Source organism: Rattus norvegicus, chromosome 3 (genome assembly GCF_036323735.1).
Source record: "Rattus norvegicus strain BN/NHsdMcwi chromosome 3, GRCr8, whole genome shotgun sequence".
Lineage (NCBI taxonomy): Eukaryota > Metazoa > Chordata > Mammalia > Rodentia > Muridae > Rattus > Rattus norvegicus.
Window position 1 is genome coordinate 170,839,939 of NC_086021.1, and position 16,773 is coordinate 170,856,711.

Here is a 16,773-nt window from a genome sequence, read left to right on the forward strand (position 1 = left end):
TCAAAGACAAATGCAGCTTGAATAGCTCACTTGTTTTTCTTATGTGTCAAAACCCTGTATCCTCCAGAGAAGGGACTATGCTATAATATTTGGGAAGAAAATCATCAATTGGATGTTCCATATCACCTGACATTCTTTTCAAAACCTATGATTCTTGGGTTAGAAAAGTGTCTGGGATAATTAGTCTCCAGTAATCTTGATGTATACCTAGCTAGCTCCCTGGGTAGCATCTGTGTGGATATGTGGAAACTTGAGACTGGGACATAGGTTCTCATCCTCATTAGCAGACTGCAAATATAGCCTTATCCCTCCCTATGTGCTGAGACCGAGAGAGCCACATCTTATCAGAGAGCTGTGTTGAAGCACTGCACAGGCCAGCATGGAATTCAGAGATCTGAGAGCAAGAAGGGCCCCCAGATGCTTTGGTCCATGTTTCTGTCTTCATGCTCAATACATCAGAGTGCTTCGTGCAGAGCGGAAACCAGATGGACAGGTGGAAGGCAGTCTGGCAGCTTCTCTTTGTTGCTGTATACTCTCTGTGAGGAGTGTTGCTTGAACCAGTAATAAATGCAGAACTGAAATATCAAAGTGGAACTTAAATGGGCATGTGGACACTCTAAATGTTAATTAGTTCCTCAGTCCAGGGTTTTTTTTTCCCCAGGCAGTGATTGCCACCGACAGCCTAAACTGTCCTGTGTGCATGTCACTGATCCTGCTTTGGTCTCAGTGCTTGTTTGCAGTGAGCATGTAGCTTCCGTAGGGACACTGCATGATGCAGCATGCTTCAGGCTTCCTCGCAGATCAATAATCTCTTGAAGGACATATACTAACCACAATATGAACCACAGGAACTTGGATGTGATAGTGGTCATTATATGCTTGATGAATAAATTATGAAAGCTGAAATATGTTCATGAAGGCATCCTGAATGGGCAAATAGTAACTTATATGAAATACTAGCAGACAAGATGACCCAAAGGGTATATTAAGAGTGGGTAAGTGGATGGTGGTAAGGATTGTATGCAATAGAAACTAGTAAATAACTAGGTTATTGTATTGGTTCTATAAACCCCTAGAAAGTATAATTGAAGAATACTGGGAAGAAGCTACCATTCAAGAAACATTAAATAATTACACTTCAAAGCTTTCTTGGAGTCACAATCCCCATATCGCCACCTCCTGAGTCAGCAAAGTAAGTTCTCTGTCATTGAAGGAGTTCAAAAACAAACATTGAGAAACTCTGACTTAATGTGGTAATAATAACTGAAGCACATTGTATTCATTCAGAGATGGGTAGAGATGAATGGGAAGGTGATAGATAGCCTTTGTGAGATTTTCCAGCCTTGTGAATGTGTGAAGATTGATTGATACAACTCGTGAACCAAGGAAATACTTGACATGAAACAGTTTCTTCTTCTTTTTAAATATATTTTTGAATGTGATTCATGGATGTGATAAAGGGAACAATTCAACAGGTGAACTGAAAAATGTTCCTCCTACATCCAGGCACTGATAGGCATCAAAACTCCAGACACAGGAATCACAATTCAGGCCATGTGATTTTTTTCCAAGTGTATTGTGTTTTCCATACTCTAATGAGATTTTCTGCAGAAGCCATATAAATAAATACTTTAGGCCTCATGACACACAGTTTCTATATTACAACTTCCCAACTCTGTTCTTAAAAATCAAAGCAACCATCAGTAATAGACGAACCAAGAGGAATAGTGGCAGTAAAGTAAAACCAAACAAAAGCCAAAAATTGAACAAAATAATAAAAATAAAGCAAACACAAACAAACCTTATTTTCAAATCTCAGAAATCACGAGGGTTGGATTTGGCTCGTGGACCTCAGTTTATTAAACTCTGCTGTGAAAGGTTTGCACTTGAGAAGGGGAAAGTCCAAATAGTGACCTACTTACTCCATTTGCTTTGCTGAGAGCCTGGAAGTAGATGCTGTAGCTCTTTAATGGGGAGAGGGGTGGATTCCAGTAGCCATTGTAGGTCTTGTTGTCTCCCACTGTGAAGGGCTGGGTGACAGGCAGATTGGAGGGCTTCAGCTCAGCAGCAAAGTAGTGTAGAGAATCGAGGTTGGAGGCATTCCGGTAGCTCACGGGCACTGAGAAACACTCGATGATGTCAGCTGCTCTCCGAGACTTCTGAAGTCGCTCCTCCTTGACAACCAACTGGTAAACGCTGGACAAGAAAGCAGAGAAGCAGATGAATCACTCTGTAGACATGAGTTCACTATCGTTCATTGTATGTATGTAAGTCCTCTGGAGGAGACACTGATACTACTTCTGTCTGAAAAAAAAATCCTTACTCTCTTTTCAGATTTTTAACCCTACTGCTTTGTAGAAATCTATTTTCATGCAAAAATCCCAATGCCAGTTCACACAAGAAACAAACTCAGCCTAAATCTATATAAACCTGATGCCCCTTCTAGGTGGATTAACCTTTATGAAGACTATGACCATTATCTGACTGGCGCCCAGATCCTGAATCTGGCTCATTCTCAGGTCTCATGTACTTAGATCTTACTCTTTTCCACAACCAATAAGCTTTGTGGCCCAGGACCCAGCATTGTTACACTTACCACAGTTTGCTTCTTCCCATTGCTAATGCTCATGCCAGGCACTTTCACACCTAGACTCAACTGGTTTCTTTGCTCCCAATTCATTTAATCATTCTGTCCATCTGTCCATTTTGCTTCCAACCATATAACACCACCTCTCCTCAGGCACCGCCATAGTTATTCTTTTGTCCAAATTACATGACACTGGCTGCTGAAGCCTTTTGTGCTTGGATTCCAGATTGCCTTTCAGAGATCATGTCATATGCTCACTATTTCCAACAGCTCCGGACACCTAGCTATTATATAAACATCCTTCTGGCTGACCCTCTCTGTCATCAGCTTGTGCTTCCTCTACTTGAAACACCAACCAATGCTAGCCACCTATGCCTTTAAAAGACTTCCAATAATACCTAAATACCTACATCTTTCTTATATTTAATCCACGAAGCCTGTAGAGATCTGTCCAGAATGAGTTATTCCCAACACATTCATCACTGCCTAGTTGATTTCACAAAAGCATAAGATGGGACATATGCCTCATTGGCTCGATTGGATCCTTAACAGAAGTGAGATTGTGGTGTAGTTATCTCTGAATCACTTTACCCCTCTCCTATCACACACATACAGCGCCCAGGAGCAAGCCTGATTCTAAGCAAGTGATCAATGCACATTTGTTGAAATGAATAAAAGTGGATTGAATTAAAGTAGAAAGCAAGCATGAAGCCAAATCTGGATGGATACAGAATCTTTAATCAGGGTAAACAGTGATTCCCTGGAGTGCCTGCCAAGGAATCTCATATCATCCCCTTCAACTAAGAATATGAAGAAGTGCCAGAGTGTGCATAGAGATGACAGCCTTTATTGAATATCAACCATACGCCAAGTGTATGATTTTTCTTTGTGAAAGTTACTTAAAAGTTTGTGAATTGGATAAAAAGTCCTTATCCCTTGAAATGCTCTGTGTCCTCTTGAACATCTTTTAGAAGGATTCAATTGCACTCTGAGATGCATGATCTAAGACAGAAGTCCAGTTGTGCAGAGTGTAAAATATGTTAATTAGCAAGGTGATTGTGGCGTCGTGCCCATTGTTTGAACATGACATGTCATAAACTTGATGAAAGTAGCCTAGACTTCAGCCCTCTCTCATTAGCTTATCCATTCAAGGACACTGGGTCACAAAGCACAATTTTGATAAGATACAGAGGCCAGGACTATTTCATTAAGGTGAACCAAGGCTGTAAAGGAACTCCTCCCAAGAACATGTAGCATCATGGATGGGGCAAATACTTGATTTCCTCTGAACACAGGGATGCTCATTTGTGTGAATAAAAAAAGGAATACATATGAGTACCTACCATCCTTGAATGAACAAGAAGTCTAGGTGGACATGAGCCTGTCTGCTCTGAACCTAACCTGAACCTGAACCACTGAACCTAAAAATTCATAACTCTGAACATAACCTCCCAGACTGCACATGAGTGACAGAGGGGTGAATGTGACCAGTGTTACAGGAAGCATACGCTGTAGGCTGAGCATCACAATATCCAAATGAGGGTCTGTAGCCCCTGAATGTCTCACTCTGAAGGAAAGTGATGCCTACAGCTGGTAAGATGGCTCAGGGCGATAAGGGCATTTGCCAGCATGTCTACTGATTTGAGCTCTGGAACTCATAAATACGGAAGGAGAAACTGACTCTGTGGAGCTGTCTTCTGACCCATCCCATCACATATCAAGCATACACATATTAATGGATTAATTAATAAAAACGCAGTAACATAAATAGATGAGAGTATTTGTGTAGATGACATCTGAACATGCATAGTGGGACAAGCGTTTCACAGGATTGTTTGTATGAGAGCCTTTTGTCTCCATAAAGAGAGCTGCAGGCAGTTGAAGTATGAATGATGATTCAAGCTCACTCTAGCCTTATCTCTGGAGTCTTTCTTGAATGGAAACCCTCATGTTTACTAAGCCAACTTCCAAATAACACAAAAACCTAAGACCTGATCTAGAAAACGTGAACAGTAGTAGAGGGGTGAATGTAGAGGAAATCATCAAGACCCACATTGCTCTTCATGTAACAACAGCTTTAAGTAAAGCTTTGTATCTGATAAGGGTGCTAATGACAGCTTGATTAATTGAGGGTCCTTTAGCCAGGGGGCTCTGATCGTTAAGGAAAGAAAAACAGGAAGTTTACAGTCTCTTGGGCTTCCTTCCAAGCCTAGCAATAGAATCTAACAACACTGTGCACTGAACTTAGGTAACATGCCTTCTAGTCAATCTTCCTTTCTCGATCTGTTTCCAACTAAATCACTCATATAGGACTTGAAAAGAGCTGTGGGTCCCTGTTGCCTAAGAGCTAGTCAGTTCTTCATCTTCTCTGTTCTTAACAATGTCCACAAGAAAAGACCATTGCCTTGGTCATTCTCCTCTGTTTTTTAGCAATGTCCACAAGATAATACTTTTGTCTCGGTTTCTTAACCAATCCTTTTATCTTCTGTTGAATCCTTTCATCACCCTTGGTTAATTACTTGAGACCCCAGGGCCTTTGGAGATCTTCAGGAGCTAGACCTTCGTCTTAGAATCACTATCCATTATTCTCGGCTATCCTGAGATGGGCTGGATCGAGAATAGGGCTGGCTTCATGTACTGTCCACCGTTGTGTGTCATCCAGTTGTGATGAACTAAAAAAACAGATCACTGCTGAGTTTTGGATAGTCAGTTGTTCAAGGATGTTGGAAGAACGTACAGCATCCACACAGGCTTAGCCTCATCATCCCTCTTCTGGCTGTTAAGTTTGGTTGAATTGACAAGTGGATCTGTGATAATCAGGTTGAAGGGATGAGTATAAACCTGAGAGGCTCACTGATCTCTGAGTGTCAATTCAGCAAAAACAGCTCATACCTCCTTCACAGCTCAGTTCCTCTTTAAAAAAATGTTCTTTTCCCATAAACCAACGGAATGCACAAAAGGCCACCTGAGCATATTTTTAAACGTTTGTGGCCTAAACTGCTTAGTCTGTATCCAAGCTCATACAAAATCACCAAGAGGGAGGGAATGAGGGCATTCTGGAGGTTAAGCAATGTAGTCAACATATGGTACACATATGAATGGGATTACTGCGTTGGAGCAAATTCAGCAGTTCCCACAGGCCCACCGCATCTGCAGTTTATTTATTCAGACATAAACTGCAAGTGTCACCAGAAACCCATAAGCCTTTTTGTCAGATGAATCTGTCTGCCTGTGTATCCAGCGTCCTCTCAACAACCAAGGCAGAAACAGCAGCACAGTGATGCACAGAGAAGGGAAGTGGTGGAGGAGAGGACAGGAGCATGGTGAGGGCTCCTTTTCCTACAGTAACTGTTCTCATTGTTCTCTTGAATATACATCTATCAAGAGTACACTGCTATCACTTCTCTGGTAAGGATAAATGTTTACCTAAATGAGAATAATCTACTTCAAAGTTCTATCTCCAACATTGGAGAAGTGGTCATGATGAACTATGCAAGACTGTTGAAGTAGGCACATTTTAATATGGAAATCTTGGTTTCTTAAGAGAAGATGAATTTAAAGTAGTTCAAAATGCATTTACTCCCGCAGTTTCCTAACTCTGTTGGCTTCTGACTCTTCCAATGAGGAGGTGGGCATTTATGGTGTTTTCTTTGCACAGCCTGCCCTGGGGGTCTCCCCATGAGGGCTTCAAAGGTTGTGCTGTGTTCCAACTCTATTTAATTATAAAGTAGCTGCTATAACATCAGTGGGAGTGTGCGCTTTCTGCTTTAGCACCTCCTCCCAATGGAGGCAAGGGCATTCTACTCTGTACCATGTCCCCAAACCTTCCTTCCATGTAGAACCTACAGGACTCCTCCAGAAACTTTGAGAAATGTGGCCTCTTGATCATTCTGCTGTCTCTGATGCCAAAGCAAAGAGTTTAGATAGTTCCTCACCTCTCTTGCCTGACTCCTCTGATGAGACACAGTCAACTTTCTATTATTAAAACCTCCAAGTGCCTTTTTTCTGTACATGGGACAGATGCCTACAGACAGATGTAATACCCATCCAAGATGTTGATTCAGCTAACAGATGGAAAGTAGGTTTCAGTTCCCAGGTGAACGTTGCCCAACTTTAGGCAGGTGCACATTTTGGTCTGCGTTCTCCCAGAAAAAGGCATGTGTTAACTCATGTTCCTCCGGGGACAGACTTCAAGTCAAATGGCGTGTTATAGAAATGGTTCCAAGATAAAGTGGTAAGGGAGGGAGACAGGAGAGAAAAGTGGGTGAGTCAGTTGGGGGCATGTTATCAGGTGAAATCCTGAAATACTGGTCCCAGCCTAATATCCTAAAACTCTCAAGCCAAAGTCTTTGAACCTCCAGATGCAATCTGTTTTCAGATCTGGGCATTCTCAGGCTTTCCCAACTATTTATGTAGGTCAGACAATGAGCCCCTATGTGCCTAATAACAGCCCTTCAAAGCAGGTCACACCTGAGAATCATTACATCAATGCACACAGCACCTGGGAGACTGGCACAACATAGGAACTGAGGACATAACAGATCTACAGGGAACAGCAGTGTGCCCTACAGGGTACTTTTAAACAGCATCCACACAGTGTCAATGAAACAGTGATTCAATGCTGAGAGAACAGCCTGGAGCCTGGACAAAGGTGGTGGTGTAATTTACCCTCCTCTTTGCTTCCTTTTCTCCCTTCCCTTCCCTTTCCTTCTTGTTTCCATCCCTCCCCTTTTTGTTTCCTTCTCTCCATCCTTCCTTCTACCCCCCCCCCTTTGAGGCAGGGTTTTCTGTATTCAAGCTGGTCTTAAACCAAGTACATAGCTAAGGATGACTTTAACCTTTTGATCCTCTTACATCTACCACCCAAGTGCTGGGATTACAGGTGTGCACCACTAAGATTTAAAGAGAGACGCTTGTATTCCTCCTTGTATTCATCCATCTCTCTCTCTCTCCCCTCTCTCTACCTGTGCATGTATGTATGTATGTATGTATGTATGTATGTATGTATGTATGTATATATGCATGCATATATGTATGTATGTATGTATGGATGGATGCTATATATATATGTATATATGTATATATATATGTGTGTGTGTGTGTGTGTGTGTGTGTGTAAATTAAATCTTTATTTTAGCTACCCTGTATAATAAAAACTTGGTATTTTATTTACAAGCTGTAATCCTAGATTGAACAGGTCATGAGCTATTACATTCCAGCCATATGTTCCTTGTTACTTGCTATTTGAGTCTTGCCCAGGTTTTTTCTGCTCTATAAGTCTGTCCTCAGGGGACACTTCTCCAGTCACATGCTCCTGGTCCATCTCCTCTTATGGCAGCTTCCTCCCTACTTGTGTCCTTTCTCCTTCTCTCTTCGTTTTTCTCCTTATCACCCATGTTCTCTCTTGAGACTCCTCTCTTGATTCTCAGGTCCCTCTTCTTTATTGCCCAGTTTACACAACAAAGCATATAGGAGGATATCACTACCTGGAGGGCAACCAGATCCTGGGGTTCAGAATTTAGCGTTTGTATATATAACAACAGACCAACTCCCAACCTCTCTCTCTCTCTCTCTCTCTCTCTCTCTCTCTCTCTCTCTCTCTCTGTCTTACATATTTATTGTTCATTTATTTTCACAAACACATGCATTTATATGTATGTAGAGGTCAGAATTCGACATCAAATGTCTTTATCAATATCTCTCCTCTTTATTTTGTTGAGGCAAAGTCCTATATAAATGTGCAGGCCAACTAGCCCCCTAAAATCTGCCTTGAATCTGAACTTGAATCCAAAGTCACCTCTGAAACAGAATGGAGACAGAGGAGTCAACCTGGCACTGAGCCATAATCTTTCTCCGGGTAAGAACTGGCAAACTATTTTGCAGGTATATTTCTTATCTCCTGCCTCTTTTCTAATTGTTTCTATACTCAAGATGGTTATGACTAGTTTCCTTCTCACCCTGATCTGTTCATACGGAAGTAAGTCTACTTTCTTTTCCCGTTCTAGTTTTATGTATTTTGTTTTAAATAGAAAAACCTAAGGAAGGTGTATACACCTGGAGGTTTGTAACCCTGGGACATGGATGAAATCGAAGCACTAGTCTGGTAAGGTGTTTGTCTTAGGGTCTCCATTGCTGTAAAGAGAAACCATGATCAAGGCAACTCGTATAAGAACAGCATTTAATTTAATCTAAAGTTAAGTCTATTATCATCATGGCGGGAAGTATGGCAGTTTCTGGGCAGGCATGGCCACGGAGGAGCTGAGAGTTCTACATTTTGTTCCAAAGACAAACAAGAGAAAACTCAGCATCTTCAGGCAACTAAAAGGAGGTTCTCAAAGCCCACCCCCACAGTCACACACTTCCTCTAACAAGGCCACAGCTACTCCAACAAGGCCACCCCTCCCTAATACTGCCACTCCCTGGGCCAAGCGTATTCAAACCACCACAGTGTTGTCCAACAGCTTTTGTTTCCAGTACTATACCATGAAATCACATGATAACCATCAAAAATCAGTGTTGTGTCTCCACCACTGAGGTTTCAAGAGACAGCAAGAAAAAGCCTTCTCAGACTCCTATGGGGTCTTTCAGCTCAGTAGCTCTCACCTATGGTGCCACAACCTAGTCACCTACAGGCTTGAAACATTATTCCTTGGCCCCACCCCAGGCAAACTGAACCAGAATCTGTAAGAATGGGATCTCAGGATCAATATTTTAGCTTTCAGAATACTTCTAGTATATAGCCATGAAGTGGCTATCTACTATATAACACCCAGGTGATTCCAGCACTTAACAATTTATTAACCCAGTAGGAAGACCCCCTTCTGGAAACCACAATCACTTAAAATTACCAAGGGGGAACATTCCAAGTTCACTAATGTGTTAATTTATAACTACCAGTCTTTGTCTGTCACATCTCAGGTCCTTGCCATGCTTTATTTCCTTTAAAGCTTTTATCACAATTGAAACCTCTGTCTATGATTTGCTAACAGCCTTGGCTCCTGCAACTCTGGAGACTATGAGCCTCTGATGCTTGGGACCTCTTCTTCATCCCTTTTAATATCCTGGTAACATAAAACTTGTTAGCCAAGTATTTGTAAAAGAAATGAATTTTTAGGTTCAGTGGTTCACACCTGCAATCCAGGTACTTGGGAGGCTGAGACAGGTAGGTCGGTTCAAGACAAGACTTGGCTATGTAGCAGATTCAAAGCCAGCCTAGGCTACATAAGACCTGTTCTGAGCAAACAAAACAAACACAAATAAATACATTTACATAATTAAGTTTAAAATTGGAAATTATTTTAAAAGTGATCCTTCTTTTTGCTCTCCCTCCCTTCACCTTCTGTTCCCTCCTTTCTTTTTTTCTTTGAGAGAATTACACTATGGACCCCAGAGTGGCCCACAACTCATAGTCCTTCAGGAGCAGCTCCTTGAGATCTGCTACTACTGGTGAATGCCACCACATTTTTCTTCTCACACAGGTTTCAATATGGTATTACCATCTTCCCACAGTGTTTCCCTGCCCCTTCTGCATGCTGAAAATTGTTCATCCAATCAAGAAAGCCCAGACTAAACATCACTCTTTCTAGGGAACTTCTTTTAACTGGTGAATGAGAGTGAGTTTCTCTTTCCTTGGTTCTTTGACAACATTCTTTTCCTAGCTCTTGGCAACTCAAGCTGAAAAGATTGTTTCATCCACAGAAAACATTTATTGAGCACTTACTAATTCTTGAATGTGTGAATTCTGGCTATCATCTCATTTGACCATCACAGAAACTGTGTCAGGTAGACAGCATCATTTCCATTTGGTAAAATCAGAAAACTGAAGCATAAAATATTCAGTCTCTCACACAGATGGTGCTGTTTGAGTTCTTGAGCTGGGATGTGAATGTAGTCTAATTCCAGAAGCCTCAGTCTTAGTCATGGCTTTTACTCACAATAAAATTGTTTGCCTTATCATGCCAAACACTTTGGATTTTAAAATAATTATTTTTGTTTAGAAAAATGCAATACCGTTATATAAATTTTGGAAAGTGAAAGAGAAAATTAATTTCCCCTAGCCAATTACTAAAACAAAATTATTTAGGGAAATGTTGGTGAATCTTTCAGCTTCTTTTTTTGTTTCCTGCATGAACAAACTTAGTACTGAAAATCAACAGTGGAAAGTAGTTATAGACATTCATCTTACAGCCAGCTTCATTGAATTGCACATATGCTAGTTTCTTTTACTCACGGTTTTGCTTTTAATGATCTCAGTTACCCATGATCAACTTTAGTCTGAAAATGGAAACTTCTAGAAATAAATAATCTATACATTTTAACTGAACACCATTCTAGGCAGCATACTGATCCTATCTATCCTGCCCAAGACACGAATGCTCCCTTTATTGAATGTATCCACTCTATGTATGTTAGCCCAGATATTCACTTCAGTTATCACATCAACTGCCACAGTGCATGTGTTCAAACATTCCTGGTTTTGCTTGATAAGTATCCAGCCCTGGAAAACTGGGTGTGTCAAAGGGAAGCAGGTACAAAAGGCATGTTGGCAAGAGTAGGAGATCGGCAGGTCATGTGGCAACCATACTTAAGACTGTGTAAGGAACAGTAGTTAAAGTTTGCACAAGTCTATGTAAAAAATAGAAGAGGGAATGAATTTTTGTTACTCTGACTTTTGCTACTGTGACAAATCTTGAGAGGAGCAGCTTAGCAACATATAATTAATTCTTTTAGTTATGATTTTGGAACTGTTGGACTGCCATGGCTAGGCGTGGTAAAACAGAGAAGCTCATATCATGGCAACCAGGAGGCAAAGAGAGAGAATTTCTATAGCAGTTGTTTTTCCAGACCTTCAGCCTATAACATAATGCTTTCACATTCTAGGAAGGCCTATTCGATTATCTTCCCTGGACACATCCCCGTTTGATGCACTCTGAGGCATCATGATTCCTTAATCTCACAGCGACTTCTGAATCGACCATAATGACAATCCAAAGTAACCTACCATAGAAACACAACTCCTATGACTGGGCCCAGCCCAGAGAAATATTACAATAAAAGGAAATGGCAATGGTATTACTGCTGATGAATATATAACCAAATATTGGTAAACAGAACCCACTACTATATAAAAAGGATTTTATCTTGTAGCTTAATGAAATTTATTTCAGCAATGCAAGCTGGTTTAATATTGGAATTTTAATGAATGCAGTATAACACATTAACAGAATAAAGGTCAGAAATCCCATAATCATCTCAACAGTTGCAGAAAAATGATAAAATATAATACATATTTATGATAAAAATGCCACAGAAAGGAAAAGGGGATAGAAAAGAATTTTTCAACTTGATAAATGTCGCCTTTGAAACATGTAAAGTTAGCATCACTCTCAAGGGCAAAAGATTGCTTTTCTTCTAAAGTAAGGAAGTCTGATCAACAGTAGGGTGGAAAATTTTTAGAATGGGGCAAATTTAACTAGTAATTATCATAATTAATTTGTAGCACTAAGCATAGAAAGCAAGAAGGAATATACTTTCTTTGAAGATGTTAGGATTTTATATGCAGAAAATTAAAAAGGTTTTATATGCACACACACATATACTACCTAAAACTAGTAAAGGACTTCAACAAAATTAAAACATTCAGCTGCAATATAAAATAAAATAAAAAAATGATAATTTCGTCACTGGAGAAAAGCATTCTGAAAATAAAATTAACCAAACATTATTACTCTTAACAACATCACAATACTAAGGAAGTATTAACACACTATGTGAACTAAAGTAAAAAATTTAATATATATATATATGTATATAATTATGTTCATGTATTAAATAGTCCATATTGTTAAAATTCCAATTTTCTCCAAATGTATCTGAATATTTAATGTAATCACCAGAATAATTTCACTCTTCAGATCTGGGATGGCCCCAAAGGCTCATTTATTAAAGGCTCGGGTCCCCAGTGAAATTCAAGGGTGAGACATTAGAAAAGATAGTGGATCAGGAGAATTCTGCCATTATTAGTGGACAAATGATCTACTGTGAGATAAATAACCTGATGGTGTTGTTAGAGGTGGTGGGAACTTGAGGGCTAGAGAAAGAAGTACAATTCTCAGGGTGTGGCCTGGATGGGAATGTCTTGTCCCCGGTCCTTCCCTGCTCTCTCTGTCTTTTGAACCTTTAGCTCAAGACATGTCCCCTGCCATCTGCCCTCTGCTTCAAGAGTGGCACAGAAGTAACAGTGCCAAGTGATCACAGGCTGAAATTCCTAAAACCGTGAGCCACAATAAACCCTTCTCCTTTGAGATGTTTATCTCAGTCATTTTGCCACAGAAATAGAAAACTGAGTAGCACAGGAATCATCAGAGACTTTGCAAATATATATATATGCATGCAATGGCCACAATAGGCACAACAATTAGAAAAAACTCAGAACACTATTGCAGAGCTTACAGTTCCTGATTTTGTAAATTATGAAAATCAATACCATTAGATGCTGGCAGAAGGATAGACATACAGATCAATAAAAGAGAATTGAAAGTTCTGAAATAGATTCCACATTTAGGATCCATTGATTCCTGACAAAGACAATTCAACAGTAATAAGACAGCCTTCTCAGCAAATGAGGCCAGGTCAATTGAATATCCACTTGCAAAAATCTAAATTTACACTGCCCACAAGAACTAACAGAAAATGGATTATAAACCTAAATGGATGAACTAATACAATAAAACTTCCAGGATAAAAGAGAAAATCTTCATGACCTTAGATTGGGGAAATAATATATAAATGTGTCACCAAAACAATGATCTATTGTTGGGGAAAGAAGATGAACTATTATGATTAGGCTACTTTTTAAAAAATGGGATTAAAAACACTATTATGCACATTAAAACACAAGTCGTATCTTTAGAGAAAATATTTCTAACTCATATGTATAATGAGACATATGTCCAATGTATGTAATAATCTATTACCATTCTATAAGAAGACAAACAGCCCACTGAAAAAAGCAGATACTTGAAATACTAATGACTAATAAGCTAATGAAAAGATGATCAACATCATTAATCATGTAAGGAGGTATATAAATCAAGATAATGATGATAAGCTATTCCATTCACTCACTAGAATGTCATTGGTCAAAGGACAGACAATTGTTAGCAAGGATGGAAAAGCTGGGACCTTCATACATGATATTTACCTTTAGGGGAAAAAGGCTGGAAGTCCTTTAAAAGTCAACATTAAACTACCAGTTGTTTAGGCAATCCATACATAGAAATCTATCCTTGAGAAATGAAGGCATGTAAGAACACACACACACACACACACACACACACACACACACACACACACACACACCCATATAATTGCTCGCAATAACGTGACAATACAGAACAATCCACAAGCCCATTAGCTAGCAAATGGACAAACAGTATGTGATGTTATAGCCATAGAACAGAGTGTTATAACAGAGGCAACCACAGAATCCCCCTGATGTAGTCTACATAGCCACACAGAAGCACTAGTCTCAGGATGCCTAGTGTATGACTCCATTCAGAGGAAATGAGAAGAAAGGACAATTTTATAGGGACTGGAATCAGATGAGTGATGGTTTGAGGCTGAGAATGAGGACAAGAATCAACTGCCTATGGGCACAAGGGGTCTTAAGATCAGATGGATATATTTTAAGATATTTTTGGGGTGATAACTACCCAACTTTATCCTTTCACTGGAAGTCATTGGGATTGTACGTTTTAAATGAGTAAATTTTATGGGCCATAAATTAGAGCACCATAAGGCTGTTAAGTGAGAAAAATGGAATGGGTAATTTCAGATGGGCTTTCTCCCTTCTGAAGTCTATGCTTTGCCTTCAACTATGCACAAGCTCTAAAGCTAAAAGTGCCATGATAAATGATTCGTGCTACTGAACAAGATGGGCTAAGAAACAAGTTGAGTTCTTTAATCCCCAACAGAGTCTACCTTTGCAATTTCATTCCCCATATTAAAGGTCACTTGGAACTACAGAGCTGAAATTTACAATATGTCTTAGTTAGCCAACCTTCATTTCAAGACTCTGTAAATTCTGGGTTTTAGTCTCTATTTGCCTAGTCAAAACAGAACTGAGAAGACACTAGGGGATTGGGGAGAGTCTCTCTCCATGGAGGTTGGGGGTGGCATCTTCTCCTGGTTTCTGATTAGCTCTGTGAATAACTGTCCCATCTGCCTGTCTTTTATATGCATAGTTATTAGATATTTATTAATTAATTATAGTTATCAGTTACAAATTCAAGAGTAATCTAGCTCTTGGTACTGGGGACTCAGAATCAGGATGGCTTAAACAAACACTAAAACTGTTTTCAACATGTTGATTGAGGGCAGAAAGAGGAAACCTGCCAGGGAAGGATTCTAAGAAGAGGGAGCCTACTGTGCTTTGCAAAGACTACACAGAATAACGTGTCTAGAAAATCCCCTATGGACGGCTGGAGCTATTCACCACTAGTGAGCTTGTGATTAGCCTGCCACTAAACTAGACAACAGAGAGGTGGATGGTATTCCGGTTTGAACCCTTCACATGTGATTGAGTTACACTGATGAATTTAATAAAAGTGGATTTTTATATGAATATAGAGGGAGAAAAATGTTCTCAAAAATTAAAGAAACCATTCATCTAAGAGCTCAGGTACATTTTCCTGCTCTTTGAATGAAGTTAAGACCCTTTATCTATCTCTGATATGTAGACAATGCATGGTAATCTTTACTGAACAGCGTAGTTAGGTCAGTTTTGCTCAGATGTAGAAGGTGTAGTCACTGCTCTCATGCATTTTCCTTCAAAGACAGATCCTCTGTTCTTTGCAATACCATATCCACTCTATTAGCAACCCTGTTGTTTCCCATCAGTATATCCCCAGCCCCACCACCATCCCCCTTCTCCACAGCTGCATCCCCAAAGTAACCCCCAGTTTCCTCAGATCCAGTTATTGCAATCTTTCTTCTTCCTACATCCATCTGCATCCTGAGAATTTAGACCATCCGGACTCCTCAGAAGCATGCCAAGCTCATGACTGTCATGCTCCTCCCCTCCTGCTGATACTCCTCTTTGTCTTCTAGCTTAGAGTGAAAGGGAACTTTCCTGTAGTATTTACAAGGCCCACTGTTAAAAGCTCTCCCTTAACCTTTTCAGTTCTCTAATTACTGTGCCTGTTTCTAAGATCCCATAGAGATACTCCTATGTCAAAGCTTTTGTAGTCCCTCTCCTTTGGAGAAACATGAAATCTTACTCATTTCTTTCTGCTGGCAAAGCTTTATTTGATTATCACTCACACAGTAAGTCCAAACAACAAATTATTAGAATTCCCTGCTTAATATTTTTGTCTATCAACCCCATAATGTTATAGAACATCTTGGAGGTTAAGGCTCTGTAAGGAAGTATTTTAAAAGTCTGCAGAGATGGCTCCATAGTTAGGAACATTTGCTGTTCTCCCAGAAGTCTCACCTTGGTTCCCTGAACCCACCTGGCAGCAACTCACAGCTATCTGTAGCTCCAGGTTAAGGTGAACCAATGATGCCCTCTTCTTCTGACTCCACAAGTACCAGATACATTCATAGTGCACATATACACATGCATGCAAAACAATGCACATAAAATGAAACAAATAATAATCTGGATAGACAGGGATGAAAGTGCTATAGAGACTGAAGGTGAATGGCTGGGCAACTGCAAACAGGTTGTTATAGGGCTGAAGGGGAGAATGGACAGATAGAATGGAGGAAAGGGAAAATAATGTGACTCATCTTCCTGAGTCCTAGCCTGGTGTGGCCACTGAGAGTCCTGGATAGAAGGTGTTTCTAGAAATTCCTGATACAAAGGAATAGGAATAGGCTAGAAGGAAGGACAAAGAGGCCCACATGAAGTAGGGAAACTGAGTTTGCACCAAAGTTCAGTAGAGTCCTCAGGAAATAGAGGTAGGGTAGAAGAGAAAGGACTGGAAAAGCTTGAAGGGGCTCGAGACCCCATATGAACAACAATGCCAACCAACCAGAGCTTCCAGGGACTAAGCCACTACCCAAAGACTATACATGGACTGACCCTGGACTCTGACCTCATAGGTAGCATTGAATATCCTAGTAAGAGCACCAGTGGAAGTGAAGCCCTTGATCCTGCCGAGACTGAACCCCCAGTGAAT

General features: G+C 40.2%; 1 protein-coding gene across 18 annotated transcripts in view; it reads right to left on the minus strand.

The window, feature by feature from the left end:
• Nucleotides 1-16,773, minus strand: part of Ptprt (protein tyrosine phosphatase, receptor type, T) — a 1,098,700-nt gene that overhangs the window by 230,946 nt on the left and 850,981 nt on the right. For all 18 annotated transcript variants that reach the window (NM_001108603.2, NM_001402009.1, XM_039105540.2 and 15 more), the window contains 1 exon segment: nucleotides 1,923-2,196. In NM_001108603.2, the coding sequence (NP_001102073.2) occupies nucleotides 1,923-2,196 (274 nt within the window).